This window comes from Canis lupus, chromosome 3, assembly GCF_011100685.1.
Source record: "Canis lupus familiaris isolate Mischka breed German Shepherd chromosome 3, alternate assembly UU_Cfam_GSD_1.0, whole genome shotgun sequence".
In the NCBI taxonomy this organism is placed as follows: domain Eukaryota; kingdom Metazoa; phylum Chordata; class Mammalia; order Carnivora; family Canidae; genus Canis; species Canis lupus.
The window spans coordinates 87,954,710-87,978,085 of NC_049224.1; the positions used below are offsets into that span (position 1 = coordinate 87,954,710).

The following is a 23,376-nucleotide window of genomic DNA, read 5'->3' on the forward strand; positions in this document are numbered from 1 at the left end:
AATTTTAGAGTGTATATTTTTGAGGATGGTTTTTAAAAATTCACTTTAATTACATTCACATATATAATCTCTGATTTATTTTGATGGCTCAAGTGTAGCATACTAAAGAGGAAATTGTAGAAATAATGTATAGGATTGAGCCATAACTGAATTTGAATAGTATAGGGACATACATATCTTTTTTGACATATGCCCTTATCATATTGACCAAAACCAGTGGCTTTGGAACCAGATTTCTTGAATTTGAATTCTGGCTCTGCCACTTACAACTGGGGTTAACCTTTTTTGGCATTAATTTCCTTCCATTAGTGTTCTTTTCTGTATAGCAGGTAAGTGTGGTTTGCCTAAATATTTACCATAGTGCTGATAAATGAGTAACTTTTATTCTGTTTTTAACAGGGACCTCCGAAATAATCTCATTAGTAGTATAGACCCAGGTGCCTTTTGGGGACTGTCATCGCTAAAACGATTGTAAGTATTTGAATTTCTTGCTTATAAATTTGAACTGTTCTTTCCTTTTTTTTTTTTATTTTATTTTATTTATTTATTTTACAGCTAGATAGTGTGTGTGTGTAAGAGAGGGCATGCACGAGCAGGGGCAGGAGCAGAGGGAGAGGGGCAAGCAGACTGCACACAACTCATGATGCAGGACTTGAACCCTCGACCTTGATATCATGACCTGAGCTGAAATCAAGAGTCTCATGATCTGAGCCAAAATCAGTAATCAGATGCTTGACCGACTGAACCACCCCAGCCTCCCCTGAACTGTTCCTTTGTAAAGAACTGTTAACCTACTTCAAGCTTTAACGTGATTTAAAAAAAAAAAAAAAGGGGAGGAGGTTAACAAGTTTCAGTTTATTGGCCAGGTCAGCGATTAAAAAAAAAAAAAAGTAATAGAAGTAGCATAGAAAGTGGTTAGCTTGTGCGATAATTTGATTTGTTTGATCTTAGATGGTTGTGTCCTTCTCATGCTAATAAAAGGATTGCTGTATTAGCTTTGTCAGTGATCATAACGTGATATATAGAGGATTTTTAAGTTATGAATTCTTTCGAACTCTATTGTATATGCATGTCAGTTGAGGCCCCTTTTTGTCAGTGATTTAAAGTCTTGCTATTTGCATGTATATTTTATCTATATTATTATTTCAAAACTTACAGAGCAATTTTTATTACTTCTGAGGCAAAACAACTCCCCTTCCCTCCTTTCTATGCTGTTTTTGCACCTCCCTTGTGAGCATGCTCACATTTGAGAGGTAACCCTACACACAAGCCCTGTGCACTGTCCCACAATCCCTTATTCCTTCATAAGACATTTATTATTATTAAGGGCTGGCTGCTTACCATGGTCTGACTTCTTGGGAAGCGCTCACAGGCTCTTGGGGGCAACTAGATAATGAAAATACCCCCTAACACATGCACATGTGAGCTGTCACAGATAAGGTAATAGTAATAACCTGCCAAGGAAAGGAGGGGCCACCTGGGAGGGGAATGCCCTGTCTTGGGAGCAGACCTGCAGGTTCGACCTTGCTCCTGAAGCATGAATAGTACATGCCGAAGAATAAGAAAGCAGGTGTTCCTAGGTGTGGTGCCAGAGCATAAAGTACAAAGTGGGGCAATGGGTTTCGGAGGTTAGGCTGGTCATGGAGACATTAGACTTGTAGGCCTAAGAGGACCTGCCGTGTCAAAGATCTTTGAATCTTAGACAGTGTGGAGCCAGCAGGGCCGTGGTTCAGAATGTTTCTGTTGGCAGGAAGGAGAAACCACATAAGTGCAGAGATCTGGGGACAAAGGATGTTGGGGATGACACGATGCTTTCATTCTTCTTAACAATCATCCTTTCCTCTGTCCTTGTCTCCCCCGCACCCCCCTTTTTTGGTTCTGTTCTGCTCACTTACTTATTTTTTTAAGATTTTTATTTTTAAGCAATCTCTATACCCAACATGGGCCTCGAACTCACAACCCTGAGATCAGGAGTCACATGCTCTACTGACTGAGCCAGCCAGGTGCCCCTCTCATGCTCTCTTGTTATCTGATGTTTATACTATATTGAGGGTGCCTGGGTATTTTTTTTTTAATGTCTTCGTTTCCCATATTATTTGATAATAAAATTGGCTGTTTGCTCTGAGCTGAATCCTGCCAGGACCTACTTAAATGCTGACAGGAACCTTCCCTCCTAGTGCTTTTGACGTTTTGTATGTATCCCTTATTGTCTCATTCAAAACTCTTTTCTTTTTACAGCCAGATCCAGCTGTAAGAGTTGGCCAAGCTGTTTTCACAGATTTTTTTAAGAATTACTTTTGCAAATAAATTCTTCTTTCATCTAAAAGGTATCCTCTGGGGTACCTGGGCAGCTCAGTCGGTTTAATGTTTGCCTTTAATTCAGGTCCTGGGATCGAGCCCCATGTCAAGCTCCCTAATCAACGGGGAGCCTGCTTCTCCCTCTCCTCTCCACTTGTGTGCTGTCTCCCTATCTCTGTCTCTGTCTCTCAAGTAAGTAAATAAGTAAAATCTTTTAAAAAAATTTAAAAAAAAAATAAATAAATAATAAATAAATAAATAAATAAATAAAAGGTATGCTCTGAAGCTCTCCTCTCAGTCCCTCAGTATTAGTGTTCAGAATCCAGGAAGATGAGGCATAGTAGGAGCTAAACGATTCTCTCTTCTTTGGGTACAATTGTTTGAAATTTCATCCCGACTCTGTAGGGATGGAGTGTTCTCACTGTGGTGGTTGTTGTGGGGACCGGATGGTGGCTCATTGTCTTTATCAGACTTCTTTGTGCTCAGAACGCCCAGGGATGTCCAGAGGAGGTCTTGCCCTTGATCCCTTCTCTTCCCCGTGCCCTCTGCTCTCCACTATTTTCCAGTTAGGGCTCTTTCACGAGGCAAGTCAGGAAAACGGGCCCATCGGGAGCAGGTCAGTGGTGTTAAGAGAGACTGAGGTTCTGGATCGAAGCAGGCAAGTATCGGAGAGGAGCGAGCATCACGTGGGCGCCAGAGTTCGGCTCCAGGGGTACAGTTAGGTTTGGAGCCCAGTGTAGTAAGTAGGGACAGCGGTGGAATCAGGTGATGAGAGAGATCAGTGTCGGTTCTGTTGCATAAAAATTGAGTCTACTTCGGGTACCCGACAGTGCGCCCGGCTCCAGAGATCTGGGGGTCACTCAGCCCCTCGAGGGGTTGGCAATCTAGTGGAATCATATGCACCAACCAGGAGCCTGGGTGTGGACTTGGAATCCACTGGTGGAGGTCAGCTAGACATAGCTGCTGAGAGCTGCTGGGACTCAGCCTTCTGACCCAGGCGAGGGTGTGGGCTGCGTGCACCTCTAAACAGCTGTAGGTGAGAGGAGGAGCAGCACTTCATAGGCTTGGTTTCCAACGGTGAGTCACTTTCTTGGTGCTTCTTGGAGGTGCACATGGTCACTGTGATTGGAGGGGTCGTTGTGAGTGCAGGTGGAGGGGTCACTGTGAGTGCAGGTGGAGGAATAGGAATATTCAAGTCGAAGCTGGAGTGCTGGTGGGAGACCCACCCTATCAGAAACTGGGGCTGAGGCTGAACCTTCTATGTTTGATTTGTCCCTCCTGGCAATTCTGATGCTAAAGTTTGGGAACTTCTAGAATATCTTTCCCTCCAGCTTCTTCCCCCCCCCGCCCCGTGTGAGGCCTGTGACATCATATTGCCAGATGAGACAGACAATTTAGTCTCCCTCTTTGCGATTGGCTCCACTTTATTCCCAGCGTTTTGGGGGTGGAAAGCCCTGGTCAGGAAGATAAATGCTAATAATACCTTCATGTTGAGATACAGGTCGAAGAGAACTTGACTGTTCACAAAAAGCAGTTTCATCAGGATGTTGTAAGGATAATACAGACTATCTTAGCTTCTCTATCCGGTTCTTTCTCCTTCAGTAAATAATTTCTCAAGTACTTCCATCCAAAATAAATAAATAAATTTCCTGTTCAGTAGCATTTAATTACTGGTATCATCCCAGGCATTGCCTGAGCATTTTTTTCATTGCATTTCACATGAAGTAGTCTCTTGTGTTCTTGCCTAGGAAGGTAATTGCCATTTATAATATTCTCCCCACTAGAAAATACATCCTTAATTTCAAACAGCTGACTCGTAATGGAACTTACGGTGTACAACTTGCAAGCTGAGAGTCCTATATGTAAACTCAATGAGATACGAAGATACTCTGCAGTAGTAATGTTTGCTGGTTGCTTATGGATACAGGCGCTTTTTCGTAGGAGGTTCTCCATCACTCATTTCAATTGTGTCTCTCACTCGACAGCCACACATAAAGCGTTTTTGTAAGTGTACCATGCCTTTGCCTTTATTTTATAGATAATTTGAATCAGGAAGATTTAAGTGGCTTTCTGAAGGATAAACTACCCAAAGTAGGTAACACCTAGACCCATTCAGTTTCTCTTTTGCTTTATCAACAAATTCAAGCTGATTCTCAATCTCAGTGAAAACCCATTATCAATACCTAAATACCACTTTAAATAGGTATAGCTATAATGAAATTGTTTCCCAAAGAATCAGTGGTAATTACACCAGTGAAAGCTCAGAAGTGAGACAAGATAATGAACAGAGCCCAGAAATGCTTAAGCAGCAATTCACAAAATGATGCCTAATTTTCTTAAACAGTAAAACCCAGAAATAAAAGAAAAATCAGCTGGGATTAAAAACAAAAAAACAAAAAAAACAACTCCCACAGGATTAAATACTTCACTTTAATATCCTGAGGAACAGGAGCTAGAGCACAGGAGACACAGAGAAAGTTTTGTTTTGGTTAAGATTTTTTTTTGTTTTGTTTTAAGTCAAAAGTTGTCATAAGATAGGAAAGACAGAGCTGTGATATTAGGGAGCTCGGGATTACCTAAGCTGGTTTTGGAATATCTAGGGGAGAAACTATAGTGTAGGTAACTGATTCAGATACCGTATCCTTATCATTTCTGATTTCTAATCTGGCTGATACACAGTTTCTGCTGTTACCAAGTTCTACAACTTAGAATCCAAGAGTTTTAGTTCAGAAATGGGTCATGCAAATTTACTTCTGTAGAGAGTAGGTCAGAGCGTGACTCAAAGAATAGCTGCTTTTCCACTTAATAATATGGACATTGAAGAGAAGATGATAAAAATATCACTGGAAGTTTGGTTTAGAATCTTGTAATTCTAAGGGGTGATTCCTCAGTAGGAACTGATAAAAATTAAGATTCGTCATTTGAGGGTTTTCTTGCATACAGTTTAATAAGTTGAGTGATGGACAAAAGTGCTGAACACCATGCTGTCTTACTTGAAGATTACAGAAATTGTCATTTATCATCACCCATTTGAACTATAATCTCCTGATTAAAATATAAAATTGTGTTCACTGTGGTGTGGAGAAAAATAGTGCAGAAAGGACACAGTATCTACTAAACATGTAGGTAAAAAGTTTCACGGATTGAGGAGAAAAAATAATATTTAGAAAGTAAGATTTGATAGGAACTATAAGAAGTTAAGAGTGGGATGGGGCGCCTGGGTAGCTCTGTTGGTTAAGCATCTGACTTCGGCTCAGATCATGATCGCAGGGTCCTGGGATCGAGCCCCATGTGGGGCTCCACCTTCAGTGGGAAGTCTGCTTCTCCCCCTCTCCCTCTACCCTTCCCTCACCTTGTGATCTCTCTCTCAAATAAATAGAATCTTAAAAAAAAAAAAAAAAAAAGAGTGAGGTGCCTGGGTGACTCATTCCGTTAGGTGTCCAGACTCTTGATTTTGGCTCAGGTCATGATCTCAGGGTCATGGGATCGAGCCCCCCCTCATGCTCCACGCTCAGCAGGGAGTTAGTTGGCTTGGGATTCTCTCTCTCCCCGTCCCCCTCCTCCCCGCTCTCTCTCCCTCTCTTTCTCTCGCTCTCTGAAATACAGGAATCCATCTTTAAAATGAAACAGAAGTTAAGAGTGATGGTAAAAAAAAAACAACAACTAGGCCGTTACCAAATGGGAAAAAAAATAACTAGGCCGTTACCTAGATAATGCTGAAGTCATTTGACTTGGAGATTAGGTGATCTGTGAGGTCAAAGCAAACTCAGTTTTCTCATTATAGTCAAAACTTGTGACTATTTAAAGAATGACGTCAGAGAGCGTGAAGTTTCAGGTATTCTTGAGGAAATAAAAGTTCCGGCATTTTGGTAATTTGCCCCTTCATCAGTTGTCTGTCAGGTGTTCACTGGACCGGGCTGTGTCCCTACCTTCCCCAGCATGAAGAACGGCGTAGGTCATCTGAGGAATTGTGTCACAGTCAGATAGATCGGGTCTCATTTTTACCACTCCAGTTGTATCAGGACTCATTTCACAGGAGTCAATGCATGGACTGTGGAGGGCCCTCTAACTAGACAGCGTGCAGTCCGTGCGCGCCAGGAGAGGTGAAAGCAAGGATCGCTTTTCCTCTCACGGCTCCCCTTAACTCACCTGAGGCAAGTCAACTTCTCGGCGATGCTGAAGAGAAAGGTCTCGTGTGACACCTGGGTGCTGTTCTTGAATATCCTTGAATACGGAATGTATGAAACGTTCCTCAACCAGGAGAACTAACTGAAGACGTTCCTTTCCCCTTTCTCCTCAGGGATCTGACAAACAATCGAATAGGATGTCTGAATGCAGACATATTCCGAGGACTCACCAACCTGGTCAGGCTGTAAGTACACCTTTCTCTTCCATTTAAGATGCAAGAAAGCGTGTGAGCTAGTACCCAGGTATTTAGAGGCACCTATGACATGCTAGTAAAGTAGCAGCTGTCAGGATTACAGGAGGAGGAGACGAGGAGCTGGAAATTCAGTCCTGGGGCGTAGTGCCAGCAGAGCATCACGTACGTACGTGTGCACGCACAGCCGCCCAAGGTGGTAGATGCCTCAGAGCACATGGTCCTGTTGAGAGAGATGGTCGGAAGCATTGCTAGTCTGGATAAAGGTCCAGAAAGAGGTAAAACTTGACCCGATGGTCCAGAGATGGCCGAGATTTGGTTAGTTAGAAGGAAGAAGAAGCAGAGCAAATGATGCAAGAAGGTGGAAGGAAGAACAACGCCAGCGTCAAGGGGAAAGCCGTTGGTGTGAAGAGTACAATGACCATTTGAATCATGCCTCTGACTTTGTGATTTAGGGTGAACTCACTTTTCTGAGCTTTTCTGTTTTTTTTTTTGTTTGTTTGTTTGTTTTTTTCCCATCTGTTAAAGTAGGTAAAGAGTACCTCAAAGTTATTATAAAGATTTTTTTTTAGGATTTTATTTATTTATTTATGAGAGACACACAGAGAGAGGCAGAGACACAGGCAGAGGGAGAAGCAGACTCCACACAGGGAGCCCGATGTGGGACTCGATCCCGGGTCTCCAGGATCACACCTTGGGCCAAAGGCAGATGCTTAACCGCTGAGCCATCCAGAGATTCCCCTCCCCCCGCCATGTTATAAAGATTAATTAAAATTTGATCTATCTGTATCTCTCTCTTATAATTTACATATGTTATAAATACAGGAGAACATTGTATAAGCCATTGAATACATTTTTATTTTCTTTTTAAAATGAAGAGGCTCTGTTGGGAGTAACTAGAAATCAGGCTGATTATCTATGATAGAACTTTATATGAGGCTTCAAACTGATTTAACGACACGAAGCCCCTGAAGGGCATTTATGCTGGGGAAGTGGCATAAAATCCTGTTTTAGAGAAGAGTTGTCTGGGAATAGGGTGTAAGATGAAATTTGGGATTTAGGGTAGAGAGTGTAGTAATGCGGATTGTCTCTGCCTGGTTCTTTCTCTCTCTGGCTTTTCAGAAATGTTTCTGTAACTTCATTCATGTTGACTTTGAAAAAGCTCTTAGAGACTTCAATAGTGAGATTATTTCATGTCTGCAGTAGGGGAGGGGACTTCGGATCACTTGTTAGAATACCACAGAGTACTCCTGGTTCTTAGTGGACTTGTAGTATTTTTCAGTGAGCCCTTTGAGTTGGGAGGAGAGAGATATATGGCCAAACTTCTGTGTTTAAATACAAGATTGATTTGGTGTACAGCTTTGCTCATAACTTGAGATTTATTAAACCAATTGCATTTTTATTTTTTTGTGGCTAGACTGCAGCAATTTTATTTCAGTGCTTTTGTTAACTCTTCTTGAGAGTTTTGTATTTTTGGTTTTGAGGACTGCATAAGAATTGGCAAAATGGGGCATTTATGAAGGAAAACTGTTATATTTTTGGATAGCTGTGACTCAAGTTATGAAAGTGTCTGCAGTTTACTGTTTTGTCGACTTTAGTTCCAGATGCATTTATAACGTGGCCCAGGGATTCTTGACCCATCAGCAAATATTCTTTAGGGAAGAGCTGGAAGGGATAGTCTTTACTTTTAGGGTCAGTTACAATTTCCTTACCTTTTTTTTTTTTTTTGCCTCTTACCTCAGAAGCTGAACAGGCATATAGAAGGAGGGAATCCAGAGTGAATCACTCTTTATAGATATTTCCTTTACTGCTGCTTCAGCTGGATTCTCTGGGTTGCCTGGGATTTAGGACTGGCGGGGCCTCTTAGCCAAGGAGGCGGGAGTAGAGGCCCCCAGGGCCTGGAAGAGACCTTGGCAGGCAGACAGTGGCCTTCTCATCATCCGTGCTTCTCATCATTTTGAAACCAGTTGTGGCTTTGGAGGTTTAGGTTAAGAATTCAAAAATAACTTTAAATATGGCTGAGGCTTCAGTAGACATGGATGTGGGAGGTTTAGTTGATTATTCCTGTACATGGATCTCTGCCTTTGTTGATGGAGAACTGTGTTGGAGAAGTGAAGACATCCTCCCGGAGATTCCCACCCCATCTCTCTCTCACCCGTGGAAGTAACTGGTGAACCAAAGATGAGGAGCTGAAAGTGAACTTTTGTGCTCTCTGCCCTCGCCGAAGAAGTGAATTTGCAGAGAAGTTGTCAGGAGATCAACAGATCAAAAGCTTTCTTTTTTCCCCCCATTTTTAATGAATTTTGATCAATTTAAATCTTGTATTATTTTTCCAAGAATTATACCTTTAGTATTCTTCTAGCAGAAATAATTGGTGAGTAGGGGCCTCTGGTGGCTCAGTGGGTTAAGCATCTGCCTCTGGCTCAGGTCATGACCCTGGGGTCCTGGGATGGAGCTCCTCCCTCTTCTTCCTCTCCCCTTGCCCCCCCCCCCCCCCCCGCTTGTGCGCTCTCTCACGCACTCTTTCTCTCACTCTCTCTCTTATAAAGTAAAAAAAATATAGTGAGTGATATTTATAAGAACTTCCTTTATACAATTGAACAATTACTGATGTCATTAAGTCATAAAACCACATAGAGATTTGAAGGAAAAGTTAACCCCCCCTTCCATCCCTTCAGATATCCCACTGTGAGCTAAGCCTGTACTATCTGGTGTATTATTTTCAGTGTCTTTCAGGTGTATTTGTTGTGTTGCCCCCACAAAGGTACAGGCATACATACAGGGCTGTACATGTGTGCTGTACTCAGCAATTCACTTAAAAAATTGCCAGCATATCATTAATATCTTTGCAAGAGAGTACCTGTTGATGCAGTTCATGTTTGTTAATACTTACGGAAGATTCCGAGTACAGAGCTGATTATAATTTAGTTCTTTATTCTTCTGTTGAGGGAGATTCTATTTGATTGCCATATTCCCGTCCTTTAGCAGATTGGCCCTGGTAAACTTCCCTGTATGGTCATAGGTGATGCGTCCTACATGTTTAATTTATAGGAATTAGGGCAGCCCCGGTCGCTCAGCGGTTTAGCACCGCCTTCAGCCCGGGGCGTGATCCTGGAGACCTGGGATCGAGTCCCGCATCGGGCTCCCTGCATGGAGCCTGCTTCTCCCTCTGCCTGTGTCTCTGTCTCTCTCTCTCTCTCTTTCTTCTCTCTCTCTAATAAATAAATAAAATCTTTAAAAAAATTTACAAGAATTCAAATGTATCTGTTTAGCAAAAAGTAAGTAAATAAAGCAAAATTAAGGTATGAAGAGAACAGCGTAAAAGGGTAGAGTGGGGATGGCTGGATAACTGATCTGCTGTTCCATTCAGTGAGCTGATAGGACTTGGGAGCAGTGACTTTCCTGTGCACTTGCCATCCTCTGTTCCCTTTTGCTTTGTGTATTATCTCAGAGCTGCAGTGTGATTCTAGTATTTTAAAATGTGTGTAACTTTTTATGGTCCCCAAACCAAAACCAGTTACTCTGTTTGGTGTTCAGCCAGTCTGTTCCAACACTGGAGGAAAAATTGGTTTATGTGGGGATTTACTGGGACGATGGCACGTCTCCAGTGTAATTCCTTCCTCTGTGGTTTTATAAGGAAATAGCTAATTATATCTAATAATTAAAATAAAATAACATAATAATTAGAATCTAATGATCCCTGTAAGATGCCATTATTTTGTTTATCCTTAAATCCTATATTTGTATGATAAGAGTTTCATTTCCAACTTACTGTTATGGAATCTTTCAAACTTGTGAAAAAAAAAATTAGAGACAGTCGTATAAGGAATCTTCATGTGCCCACTTCCCCAGTTTCAGCACTTTAGGAACTTTCATAGCCAACCTTGTTTTAATTCTATCTCCCATATTTTTGTCTTCCTGCTTATTTTATTTATTTTTTTAAGATTTTATTTTTAATGAGAAACACAGGCAGAGGGAGAAGCAGGCTCCCTGTGGGGAGCCCCATACGGATCTCAATCCCAGGACCTGGGATCACGACCTGAGTTGAAGGCGACACTCAACTCCTGAGCCACCCAGGTCTCCCCCTGCTTATACTGTTTAAAACAGATCCGAGTAATCCTATAATTCCACATAGGATAGCTTCATGAGAGTACCGTTGTTTTAATTGCATCTAGGTTACTTTTTAAAAATACAAGAGTGAGTCACGCTTCCATCAGCAATAACCTCTTCAAAATCTACATTCACTATCCCCACTGATAGTTAAGGATCAGAGAAGGGCATCTCTTTTACTGTTCTTTTAATTGACAAATATCCTTTGTTTACTTAAGTTCCTAGGCAGTTCTCCTATGAAGATCAGAGTCCTTTTATCCAGCTTTTCCTATCAAAAATTTGTACGCTATATTTAAAAGCCAATCCAGGGTTGTTTTTACTGAATTTCATTGCATGTTAATTTGTGAGGGATTGGCATTTGTGTCACATTAGGTTTCCCATCGGGGAATACACTGTTGCAGAATTCACAGGAATAGCTGACCTTTCCCAGATCAACTCTGTCCCCACTCGGGAGTTCCTCTATCTGATTGTCCCTTTCTACCACACGGGAGGGATTCACTAAGCCTCCAGAGGAGAGGCAGGCCTCTTCCCAGGTCTCAAGACCTCTTCCTTGAGAATTCTGGGTTTAAATCGTATCTATCCTTGATCCTGCAACAGGCCCAGAACCGAGCCTGTGGTGGTTAGACCATCCTGTCATTTTCTCAGAGCCCTCAGTCCTGTTTTAATATTAGAAGCTTCCAGAAGATGGAGTGTACATCCTGAATAGTCAGCCGCCACTACTGAGCACCTACTGTGTACCCCAGCTGCCACCAGCTGTCAGGGGCACCCCAGTAGATAAGACCCCCAAGTCCCTCTGCTCCTGGAGCTTGTGGTCAAATGTGGAATCATTATGGGTGTAACACACCACTCGAATTGTAGCATGGGGCATTCTGGGTTTGATTCATAGAAAACTCTGCAAGGGTTTAGATATTTCCTAAAGTCATCTGATAAAAGGAAACAATCAGATAGGTTAAGTAATTTGCCCAAGTCCAACATTGAATTACATCAGTTTTAAACCCTGGGCTTGTTGTGCTCTGTTGACATATTTTATTCAGTTCCTGTGGGTTGCTGCTACTGATCATTCAGGTTATCCTTGCCTGTTTCTTGTTTTCAAATTTCTGCCTTCTTAAATGATGCTAAGTTAACACATGAAGATTAATCATTACTTGTAACGAGAGCGTGGCTGAAGTTCCAACTTAATAAGGTAGCTTTCGGGTTCATCCACCTGGTATTTGGTAGAAAATCCTTATCTGATAGTACTAGCTTTAAAATAATTTTATACTTTTTATACATTGAGAACAAATTTCTTCATCCTTGGATAAAATATTCCCTTTTAATTAGATTTAAAACAACTTTTATGAACTCTTCATAACATTATAGGACACTTTAGGAAATTGTATAAAATGACATATAATTGTTAGTATTTTTTAAATGAAATCATTTCCTTTCTTTTTTTTTTTTTTTCTAGAAACCTTTCAGGGAATTTGTTTTCTTCATTATCTCAAGGAACTTTTGATTATCTTGGCTCATTACGGTCTTTGTAAGTAAGAATTTTTTTTTCTGGTTTTGGTAACTGTCTTGGTTTTTAAAAATTAAAAACAGTTATTAAATGATTTAAGAGACTTCATGGGGAAAGTCTGGTGATTTTGCAAAAACTCTCACTTGAGTGCATGCATTCTCATTGAAAAACATACTGTAAACCTGAATAAAGTGTTTCACACTGAGACAACCATTTTCTCCATAAAATACCATATCTCTCTATATTTAGAGTAAATAAATTGGTGATTTTTCCTTTTTCATTTTATTTTCAAGTTAGAAAATATTTTACTGTTTGACTACTTGAATCCTCAAAGTATAAAATATCTGACCCTATAGAGTCTATAGTTAAGAATATTTCATACTTCTGGGATTTACCTTTGTCCTGTTACCCTTCCCCTAAACTAAATTCACAGCTTATTACTGACATTGCCAAGAATGTTTACGTAGAATGGTTGCTTTATGAAATCAGTGCAAGATCATATGGATGCAGTTCTTTGTAGCTTTAGAATTGGCGGACTTTCTTTCTTCTCCCAGAATCGTTTTGTTAACTGAGATAGTAGGGGGGTTCCTTTTGACAGTCGTGGTATTTCCAGCTAAACATAATGTATTCAACCTGTAAGTTATACTAATTTCTATTGAAAATACAGTTAAATATAATGCTTTTCAAAATTTTTATTGTGTATAATTTATGGGGTTGACTGTTTTTCCAAGGAAAAATGTCATCTTCTAAAGCAGATGCTGTTTGGTGTTTGCTGATTTTCTTACCATCCCTTCCTCTCCCCTCCCCTTCTCTGCTCTTCTCCTTGAATTTTCTAGACTGACCGCTTAGCAATTTTCATTGGGATGTAGCTAATACTTGGGTGGTCATCTGGCTCCTCACCATCATGGCAGACATGTTAGATGGAACTCTGGTCTTTTTGTTGCTGTTACTGTTTTTTAGTGAAAATATCTCTTTTTGGCATATTTAGTGGGCTCAAGCCAGCCATTTCTGTGAACTTAAGAAAATAAAAATGACTGCAAAATATAATCTGACTTTTGAGACCCTGGGTAGCAAGAATGTAGGAAGTATTTTTATCCAAAATTTTTTTTCTGTTTTTTTTTTTTTTTTTTTTTTTTTTTACCCAGTAGTGCTGGAAATCAACCAGAAGGTGGTGCTTAGGAGTTAGAAATCCAGTCCAGTCATCAGTATTGTTTTTTAAATTCACTTTGTCTTTGTGTATCTCATCCCAACTCCCACCTTCTTTTTTTTTTTTTTTTTCCCCTTGCCAGAAGTAATCAGATGAAGCCTGGACTGGTACATGATCTGTGTTAGGAGCACATGTTATATTTGCTCTTTGCACTTTGATTTATTTGTGTAGAACATGTTACATTCTATATTAGTCATGCTTATGTTTTGTTCCCCTATTATATAATGTCCTCCAGGTTGACAGGGGAAAGTATCTGTATTTATTGCTATTAGCTGGACTTAGCACACTATGTGGCACATAAATAGTGCTTTGTAAAACCAAGTGTTCAACATGTTATTGTGCTTTTATCCAAGCTTTCTATATTATCCTCTCTTTGTTTCTTATACCCAGGTGCCAAATTATAAAACTTCTTGCCTCATATAAAAATAATTCTGTGTTTACTTTCATATCAAGTATGAGGTATCCTTATATTTTCAGTTGGTTGAGTCTGTACCCCTTCACTCTGTATATATCTTGGTATCACTTGGTGTAAGCAGAGAAGTGTCAGAAATAGCCTCCACTCTTGATAAACTTTGACTGCAGTCAGAATACAACCGTGGCAAATGGTCATGTATTCCTTTATGTTGCCAAAATTAATAGTTTGCAAGCATTCAACAAGGCAAGAACACGGCGATGATGTTGGGACAGTTGGGGAAGTCTTCAAGGTCCAGTGTTAGTGTCACCATGCTTTATGACAGGTGGGTAGAAATTTGGTAGACACAAAAGATACGGAGATTTGGTATTGCAGACCCTGGGATTAAGGAGCTTGCTGCATAGAAGAGGGATGATGTGTAGATTTTGTTTGCACACCGCCTTTGATCTAAAGCAGTGTGTCCTTGGACCAGCAGGGAGGAGTGCTGGGGTCAGCCATTCGGCCTGGCCTCTCCCTGGAAAGGAGAACGGAACCGGTTGGTGGTGCGTGCCACGGGTGGCTGAGGGTAGAGAGTGCTGTGCCTGTCACCCAAGGCAGAAGCCAATGTTAAGCAAACATGCTGCTTAATTTTATTCACCATACTCACTAATTTGTGTTTTGTATGCTACAGAGAATTTCAGACTGAATATCTTTTGTGTGATTGTAACATATTGTGGATGCATCGCTGGGTGAAGGAGAGAAACATCACAGTACGGGACACGCGGTGTGTTTATCCCAAGTCTCTTCAGGCCCAGCCAGTCACAGGCGTGAAGCAGGAGTTGTTGACATGTGGTAAGGGAGAAAGTGTTTGCCATATTTGACTTGCTATGATGTTTTGCTTGACAATCTGTAAAATTCTCCTTATCTGTGCTAGAATTGATTACAACCATTAACCTTCATGGGTCTGATAATATATACTTAGTTTATGCGAACAGTTAAGTCAGCTTGGATAAAACATTTTTTTTTGGATTGGTTTTTAAGGTTCTTGGGTTCTGAACAGCTTTCTTTACAAAAAACAATTTCAAAGACTAGCGTAGATCTTCAGATTTTCTATCAGTTGGCAAACCAGGAATTTGTTGATAGTAAAAAAAAAAAAAATCTGAGAATGCAATCATTATTTGTTGGTAGGAGTGTGAATTACTAGAGCCTTTTTGAAATAGAGTTTAGCAGTACGTTTCAGTGTTCTTACAAAGTTGATAGTTTGGTCTAGTAATTCTACATGAGAGTTTAATTCTTAGGAAATGATCAGCATTGTATGTTAATTTTGAAGTATAGGCATATCTTCAGTTCTCAAAAATGAGAGATTGATTGAATGACTTGTGACACTATTTTCAATATGCAGTTATTGAAAATCATAATTTTGAATAGTACCCGAAGATTAGAGGGAAATAAAATATGCTTATGAAATGAAAAAAAAGCCACATGAACCAAAAATAGTCATTAAAATGATCAAAGGAAATTTCAGTTTAGTCTTTATAACTGGAAATAAGCAGTTCTATACTTGTTTATGTTTTCTCTTTATTATCATTATTGTTATAGTTTTCATAAGTAAGGTGAGATGAATTGGATGAAAATTAAGATTTGTGAAAAGAAACAGCATATACATACATCAAATCATCACGATGTATACTTGAAATAACTTATGATTTTGAATGGGGGAGGAGAGAATAAAATATCTTACAATTTTTTTATTTTAAAAAGTTTTATTTATTCATGAGAGGCACAGAGAGAGAGGCAGAGACATAGGCAAAGGGAGAAGCAGGCTCCATGCAGGGAGCTCAATGCAGGACTCGATCCCAGGACCCTGGGATCACGACCTGAGCCGAAGGCAGATGCTCAACCACTGAGCCACCCAGGCGTCCCAGTATCTTACAATTTTATTTGTCAATTATACCTCAGTAAGGTTGGAAGAGAAAAGAAATGAAAAGAAAGAAGTAAACCAGACAAAGCCCATGCTTTGCCCATGCAGCCCATGCTACATTCTTATCACTCAAAGGTAGTTGTCTGAGATAACTTAGTATATTTTCTTCATCTTTTTCCTGTGTTTTGACCCAAATGTTATCATATTCTAATGATATTTTGTAACTTTTTAAAACCTGACATATTATAAACTCATTTTCTCATTGTATGAAATAGATGCATGCCAATCCATGATACAGATGTGGTTATCATGTCTCTATAGGTTGTTAAATAATTTCTCCAATTACAAGGATTAATTTCCTTGTGTGTATGTTTCCATATGTGCTGTTATTCTTTAGGATAGATTACTGCTATGAGCAGTAGACGATGGGCTAAATATTATTTTTTTTTTGTGAGCCCATGGCATTTGTGTGTATTTTTGCATAAATATTTATGATTCTTCCCTTTTATTTGTATTACTGAAAGGAAGTAAATCAGCTTTTTAACAGTGATGGTAATATATTGGATCTTAAATGATTTTTCTTTCCCCATCTGTAAGTGTTCTGGATTTTCTCAATGAGTATGTATTACTTACATAGGCAGAAACCAGTGGTTTAATCAAAGGGTAATATTGTTTCCTGAATGTATTCTAAAATTGTATATATACCAGTATTTACTTATTATCAGTTCCATTCTCCAGATTTAAGTATCATTTTACAATTTGTTTTTTTAGTAATTGCTTAGATACCACCAAAGAGGAACAACTTTAATGTCAGAACTGATTATGAAATGGTTTCATTTTAATTTTACTAATTTTGTTTTCATCTAGGACCCACTTATCTCTCAGTAGGAGCCTTGCCGGTGGTAGCATTAAAATTCTGGTTACTGAAGAAAATTTGTTTCTCCATTAAAACATTTTTAATTAGAATTTCTATAACTTTTTTAAGCTTTTTATTTATTTGAGAGTGAGAGAGAGAGAGCAAGTGAGCACCAGTGGCATGGGGAAGGGCAGAAGGAATGGGAGAAGCAGACTCCCCACTGAGCTGGGAGCCCGACGCGGGGCTCTATCCCAGGATCCCTGGGATCCTGACCTGAGCCTAAGGCAGGTGCTTAACCAACTGAGCCGCCCAGGTGCCCCTCTGTAACTTTTCGTTCTGGAGTGTGAATAGTGTATTGTATTTATTGCTGAGTCTTTGTTTTATTGTCTGTAGATCCACCCCTTGAATTACCATCTTTCTACATGACTCCATCTCATCGGCAAGTTGTGTTTGAAGGAGACAGCCTTCCCTTCCAGTGTATGGCTTCATATATTGATCAGGACATGCAGGTGTTGTGGTATCAGGATGGACGGATAGTTGAAACTGATGAATCGCAAGGTATCTTTGTTGAAAAGAACATGATTCACAACTGCTCATTGATTGCAAGGTAAACTTTTTTAGATGAGAAATTGTCTCTGTGGATCATATTTATTTCAGAATTGTAACGCTTAATTACAGTTTAAGTCAATATTTTATCTTCTTGCATTTAAAAATGCAAACATTTGGTTTTCCTTTTCCTGATTGTTACTCATATCCAGAAATCAAATAGCTACCTTTTCCATCCAGTTGTGACCAAAAACAAAACAAAACAAAACAAAAAAACAAAAAAGCATAGGATAAAAGAGAAACACTGTTAAACTTTTTGTTTAAAATTTTAGGAGGAAAAATGTAGACTTTAAATACCAAACTTCATTTCTAACTATTTCCTACTGCTAAACTCTGATTTTCACTTTTAGCAATCTTTTACTCCCTTGGTTAATGCTACATTTTAAGATACTTCCTTTCCCTGCTCCACTAGTATAAAAGAATATAACACCTGTCCTGTTAACCCCATGACTGGTAAGATCACCAAAATCCTTAATTCAAATGAATTTTATGGAGTATAAAAAACAGAGTAAAAATAGATGTATTATCCTCACTATATATTTTATTTTGGTAAAATCTTAATCTGTAGATACTGAATTTTCTTTTTTTATTCTCTCTCTTCATCTCTATGTGTCTCTTTCTTTTTTCCCTTCCTACCAATTTCTTAGAACTCAGCTTGAATGTTTAAGAATAGATCTGTAGTTTCCCAAGTGTGCAAGGGCATCTTAGGGTAATATCACTGCAGATTCACAGAAGTGCCATTAAAAAAAAAATACACACACACACACACACACACACACATATGGAGGGGAGAGAGAGAGAGAGAGGGAAAATAAAGATCCTCTGAGTTGAATCATGTCCAGAGTTTTTGGGGTAGAATATTCTATTTTATAATTTCTGTTTTCCCCCTGAGATTTCCTGTCTTGTTAATGAAAAGCATATTTTCCTTTGTGTCTTCTAACATAGAGCAGATGCTTTTAAATCTTTGCCTGCTCCTTCCAACATCTGGGTCATCTTGGGATCATCACCACTGACTACTTTGCTTTTGTATATATTTTATATTTTCCTATTTTAAAAAAAAAAAAAACACTTTTTATGTGTCTAGTAATGTTGGATTCTGTCCTGGATAGTATGAATGATTCACTCTAGAGAAGCTGTCAGAGTCCAGCCTATGGGCCAAGAATATTTTTTACCTTTGTAACTGGTTACATTTCAGATGGTTATGTAAGTACCTATATAATATCCTTGATGTTGCTTCTAGGCCAGAAAAGCCTAAAATAATTCTTCTCTGGCCTTTAAAGGAAAAGTGTGCATATCCCTGACTCTGGATTCCCTTGTGTTTGCTTGAAGTCAGGCTGGTTTTTGTTTCCTCAAGCAGTTAGATGGGCTAAAGTCAAACTCCTACTTCTGTCCTTTCTGTGATGTAGCAGCAGCTGAAGTCTGCTCGGTGTCACCCTGTCTGTGGGAAGCAGGGGCCGGTTAGAGATCTGGGTAGGTTTTATACACAGAAGTTTGGGCTTCCAGCCAGGTTCCTTTCTACCTCGGTCCTCTGATTTGTCAACAGGTCAGACTGAATTTCTGTTTGAGTAGGGCCTATCCTTGGGCAAACGCCATTGGAAACGATTTCCTGGTCTTAGTCCTCAGTGCTTATCCCTTCTTCCTAGGGTCACCTTCTCTCTGGTTTCTGCTTGTTTTGGATCGCTGCCCATGTGTTCCGATAGTTGTCATTTTGTAGTTTGTCCAGGGCTTATAAATAATTGTTAACTGCAGGGAGGGTAGTTTGATAGAAGCTGGTCTGCGACGACCAGAATCAGAGTTCCTTTATCAGGGGGAGAAGATTGTTAGAAACAGTTTACTAGGTGCCACTGAGAAGACTCTTAATTATTACTGTACTTGTAGTGTGGTGATAATTTCATAAGCATATACATGTGTTAAAACTCATTAAGGTGTGTGCTTTAAGCAGTTTCTTACGTGAATTAATGATAATTGACATATCATATGACAGTAAAGCTTTAAAAATATATAGAACCCTGGGACGCCTGGGTGGCTCAGTTGCTTAAGTGTCTGACTCTTGATCTCAGGGTCATGAGATTGAGCCCCACATTGGACCCCATGCTGGACGTGGAGCCTGCTTAAGATTCTTTCTCTCCTTCTCCTCCTTGCCCTCTGCACCCCCCCACCTGCCTGTGCTCCTGCTTTCTCTCTAATTTAGAACTCTTAAATTTTGCAGCTATAACTAGAATAACTTTATAAATTTATTTCTGTGAGTCATAGTTTAAGTTCTTTATAGCAGTCTAAAAAATTAATTCTAAGGTTAGCATCCTTGCCTGATTGTTTTGTTGGGAGGGACTCTCGACCAACATGAAAATCTTTCATAGGAAGACTGAGGTCCTCTATCCTGAATTTGCCTCGCATAATAAAGACGTTGCAGGAAAAGGAGATAAACGGTTGTTGCATTGGTTAACCTGAGGCAGTTGTTGATTCTTTGTTGGTTTCCTTATGTTCTCCATCCTTTGCTAGTAAGAATCAGCGTTTGTGCTGTTCCTCAGAGATGAAATGGAAGAGGAGGAAGCATCTTCCTCCTTAAATCTCCAAGCACACGGCCTTGAGGATTGCTGAAAATTATATTCTGATCATTGGTTTTAGACGTGGAAGGTATTGCTAAAGGTTTTCTTTAAAAACATGTTGGCAAAGTATGTTAGGCCCTTAGGTCCCAGGGGGTGTGCTGACGTGGGCCGTCACAGGGACTTCACTTACAGAACTGCTGTGTGGGGTATTTTGAGTTTTAGAAGAAGCGTGGTAATGCTTGACATTTGTTGGACACCCACACGGCAACCAGCCCAGGCAGTTAACAGTGTCACTCGATGGTGCTGCATTCCTTTTGCTGGTGCCATGCTCGAGGGTGACAAATTTTTGGTGATGACTGTGGTGCGGAGCAAGTACTGTGTGAAAGTCATTGTGGAACATGCAAGGAGGGTATCGTTGTCTGTCCTCTCTCTGATGTTAGGTTAGTTTTGGAGTGCTCAACAGACACACACAACCCATCGGGAAGTACTTGTGGTTATTTAAGAACAAAATATTTACCTCAAATTGATGTGTGTTATATTTTTCAAATGGCCATGAATTTATTAGGACATAGACACACAATTCGGGGATTTAATTTAGTAAATTGAATTTTAATTTAATTTACTCTGCGAAACAGTTTTCTGGTCAGTGAAGATGCCGTGAACCAGGAAAATTTGGGAACCTCTGCACTGGAGAATGATTATTTATTTCAGAATTTGGCTATTTAGATTTAATATAAAATACTTTCTGTATCACGTTATCTCGAATGTATTTATTACAGCGTATTGCTTTATTCACTGACTTAATTAACAAGGATGATAAACATTTTCTTTGATTCAGAGTAACAGTGCCTCAAAGTCTTCATTAGAACGTACGATGTTGTGTAGCCATTAGTCATTTAGGAGGCTGGAAAAATGTGTATTAACTTCAAGACATAACTTTGTCGATTAATTAAGATGATACAACCTTTATGTCTAATTATCTCCTACTTTTCTATTTATATAAAAGCATAGCATGGTGGTTCGTGTGGCGGGGAGAAAGGTTAATTGAAGGTTCTGACATCTGCTCTTTAATTAATAGGCTTTGTATTAGAGAATTAGGAGTTCATCTTGAAAATTGAATTTACTGACAGCTATTTAGAAATATAGCCGTCTTCTAAATGGAAGTATACCTTTACATGGAAAACTCCCTTTGTTAAAGCAGTAATTGGTAATTTATTAAATCTTTTTAGAGACTTGATGAGTTCTTCTGCTAAATATTTTACCTTAAATATTTTCTTAATTATTCACTAACCACTATCCATCTCCTTCCTTCGCGCTTGACTCTTTCCCTCCGAATCAGTGAAAAGGTAGACGTAACTTGGAAACATCTCCATTAGTTTTGCCCGAGAATGTGATGTTTCTGCCCTTGCACTTGCTGTGTCCCCTCCTGGCTGCGTCCCCCCCACCCCTCCTGGCAGGAGTGTCGGGCATGATGTCCCCTTGCGCTCCGTTCATACGTCCGTCATAGCTCTCGCCACAGTGTTTTAAGTAGCTCTTCACCTGCTTGTCTTGACTTGCCGCTGAGGTACTTACGTGGAGGGATCGTTTTTTTAAGTTCGTTTTTATCTGGCAAGTGCTGTGCCCACAGCATGCGTTCAGATGTACTTGTTAAATGAATGATAGGAGCCTAGGGCGTCTCCCTTTTTTGTCTAACCATTTTTTTCTCTCTTTTTAAAATCTTTCTTCATGCAGTGCCCTAACCATTTCTAATATTCAGGCTGGATCGACTGGAAATTGGGGCTGTCATGTCCAGACCAAACGTGGGAATAATACGAGAACTGTCGATATCGTGGTGTTGGAGAGCTCTGCACAGTACTGTCCTCCCGAGAGGGTGGTAAACAATAAAGGTGATTTCAGGTCAGTGACATGGAAAGTGCTGGAAAAGTGATTTGCCCACATCTGTTTTTATTCTTAAAGGTGCATAATTGGTCCCCTGTCCTCAAGAAGAAAATTTGAGAAATAATCTATGTATTCCTTCTAAATATCCTTCTATATCCAAGGACTGCCCTTTAGACCAGTGATTTCAATCATTCATGAAGATAATGAAGAAAAGGTGCCTGAGCTTTATCTCGGATATGTTGATTTAACAGTCTCTGCAGGCAGAGTGTTTCATGTTTAACAGTTTGTTGTAAAAGTTAAGAACCACTACTTTAGGGAAACGTTTTGGAAATTCTATTAAAATTGTGAAATTCAGACAGGCTAATGGTATGTCCTGTTTTTCAAGGGCTCTTTTATGGATGAACTTTGGAAGGTTTCGTATTGCTGAGTTACTTTTAACTATCAGCAGTTAAGTAGACATGGTAATTAGGAGAAAGCCATGGTCCATTACCGTCCCCAGTTTGGTTCTTTTTTTTTTTTTAAGATTTTATTCATTTATTCATGAGAGAGGCAGAGACACAAGCAGAAGAAGAAGCAGGTTCCCTGCAGGGAGCCTGATGTGGGACTCGATCCCAGGAAGGACCCCGTGGGGTCATGACCTGAGCCAAAGACAGATGCTCAACCACTGAGCCACCCAGGTGTGCTCCCCAGTTTGGTTCTAAGCAAGAAGGAATTTGGAAATGAAAGCTTTTGGTTGGCCCGTAACTTTGGGAGCCGTTAGTATTGGCCTCTGTGTTGAGATAAGCAGAATAAGTTAAATATTATAATCTTTTTTAAATAGAAAATTTAGAATTTGTGAGAGGTGACAACTTTTCCCTTAGACTCTCCGTACTTTGAAGGTTGTTTAAAAAACATCTTTAAAGTATATTACTTATTTGATGTTTATTACATTCAGGATTTTAATAATGACTTTATAGTTGATGTAAATGAAGGGAACTGTGTGGCTCTTTAAAGCAGCGTAAAGTTTGTTGAGTACCCAGTTAGTACTGCCTGACTTTGGTTCTCCTAACTGCCCAAGTTTTAAGGGTAAGAAAACCCTTTGGTTTTAATCTTTTAAATCCAAGGTGAAGAAGCAATAGCAACATCTTCAGCTCAGCTAGTTCTTCATTGCTTTTTTTTAAAAAAATATATCTTTCGTCCTTTAAAAAAAAAAAATCTCCCTGACCCGAGTATATGGAAATTAGCATTTATTGTTGCCAATAAAGCTTAAGTCCTTTATGTAGATTAACTGTTAATAGATAATATTTATTCTGTATACTTTAAAACAGAATAGATAGCACTTATGAATTTCGTTATATTCTGCATCTTTTATTAAGTAGTCATAATGTTTTATATTTATGGTGGATTTTCTATTTTTGCTCATGATTTGAGTATTTTACATTTTTAAAAATAGAAGAAGAATCTGATTATTTGACTGATTAATGAATTAGCTTTTGACACTCCTTAGTATATTATGCAGTTCCACTTTCACTGCATTAATAAGATTTTAGTGTTGTTTAATCTGTTTATGCAGATTTTGGTAATCAATTATATTTTGGTATGACTGCTATTATAATTTATCAGTTCCTGTGTTATAGGTCAACTGTAACTTTTATGAAATCTATTCATTTCATTCCCAATTTTGGAGAAATGGAGCTCAAATGGCGAA

At 39.4% G+C, this 23,376-nt stretch overlaps 1 protein-coding gene across 1 annotated transcript in view; it reads left to right on the top strand.

Annotated features, from left to right (window-relative positions):
- The window catches only part of ADGRA3 (adhesion G protein-coupled receptor A3), a 121,281-nt gene that overhangs the window by 44,610 nt on the left and 53,295 nt on the right, over positions 1 to 23,376 (top strand). Inside the window, exons 3-8 of the mRNA XM_038533575.1 lie at positions 400 to 471; positions 6,599 to 6,670; positions 12,234 to 12,305; positions 14,574 to 14,734; positions 17,053 to 17,266; positions 21,543 to 21,707. Coding sequence (XP_038389503.1) covers positions 400 to 471; positions 6,599 to 6,670; positions 12,234 to 12,305; positions 14,574 to 14,734; positions 17,053 to 17,266; positions 21,543 to 21,707 — 756 coding nt within the window. The remainder of the gene's footprint in view (positions 1 to 399; positions 472 to 6,598; positions 6,671 to 12,233; positions 12,306 to 14,573; positions 14,735 to 17,052; positions 17,267 to 21,542; positions 21,708 to 23,376) is intronic.